Source organism: Geospiza fortis, unplaced genomic scaffold (assembly GCF_000277835.1).
Source record: "Geospiza fortis unplaced genomic scaffold, GeoFor_1.0 scaffold23, whole genome shotgun sequence".
Taxonomy (NCBI): Eukaryota; Metazoa; Chordata; class Aves; order Passeriformes; family Thraupidae; genus Geospiza; species Geospiza fortis.
The window spans coordinates 16,768,108-16,768,546 of record NW_005054303.1 but is presented as its reverse complement, the minus strand read 5'-3'; the positions used below and the strand labels follow the sequence as shown (position 1 = coordinate 16,768,546).

Genomic DNA, 439 nt, shown 5'->3' with positions numbered 1-439 from the left:
CAGGAATTATCAGCCCCTCGACGTTTGCGCTGAGCTTTGGTGGGAACCCCTTGCATTGCAACTGTGAGCTCTTGTGGCTGAGGCGCCTTTCCAGGGAGGACGACCTGGAGACCTGTGCCTCTCCTACGCTGCTGTCGGGCCGGTACTTCTGGTCGATCCCCGAGGAGGAGTTCCTGTGCGAGCCCCCGCTCATCACGCGGCACACCCACGAGCTGCGGGTGCTGGAGGGGCAGCGGGCAGCCCTGCGCTGCAAGGCCCGCGGCGACCCCGAGCCAGCCATCCACTGGATTTCACCCGAGGGCAAGCTGATCTCCAACGCCACCAGGTCCACGGTGTACGACAATGGGACGCTCGACATCCTCATCACCACGGTGAAGGACACGGGCTCCTTCACCTGCATCGCTTCCAACCCCGCGGGGGAGGCCACGCAGACCGTGGA

At 64.9% G+C, this 439-nt stretch overlaps 1 protein-coding gene across 1 annotated transcript in view; it reads left to right on the top strand.

Moving 5' to 3' along the window:
* Nucleotides 1-439, top strand: part of LRFN5 (leucine rich repeat and fibronectin type III domain containing 5) — a 2,809-nt gene that overhangs the window by 682 nt on the left and 1,688 nt on the right. Inside the window, 2 exon segments of the mRNA XM_031066223.1 lie at nt 1-436; nt 438-439. The exon segment at nt 1-436 is cut by the window's left edge and continues 682 nt beyond it; the exon segment at nt 438-439 is cut by the window's right edge and continues 271 nt beyond it. Of these exon segments, the coding sequence (XP_030922083.1) occupies nt 1-436; nt 438-439 (438 nt within the window).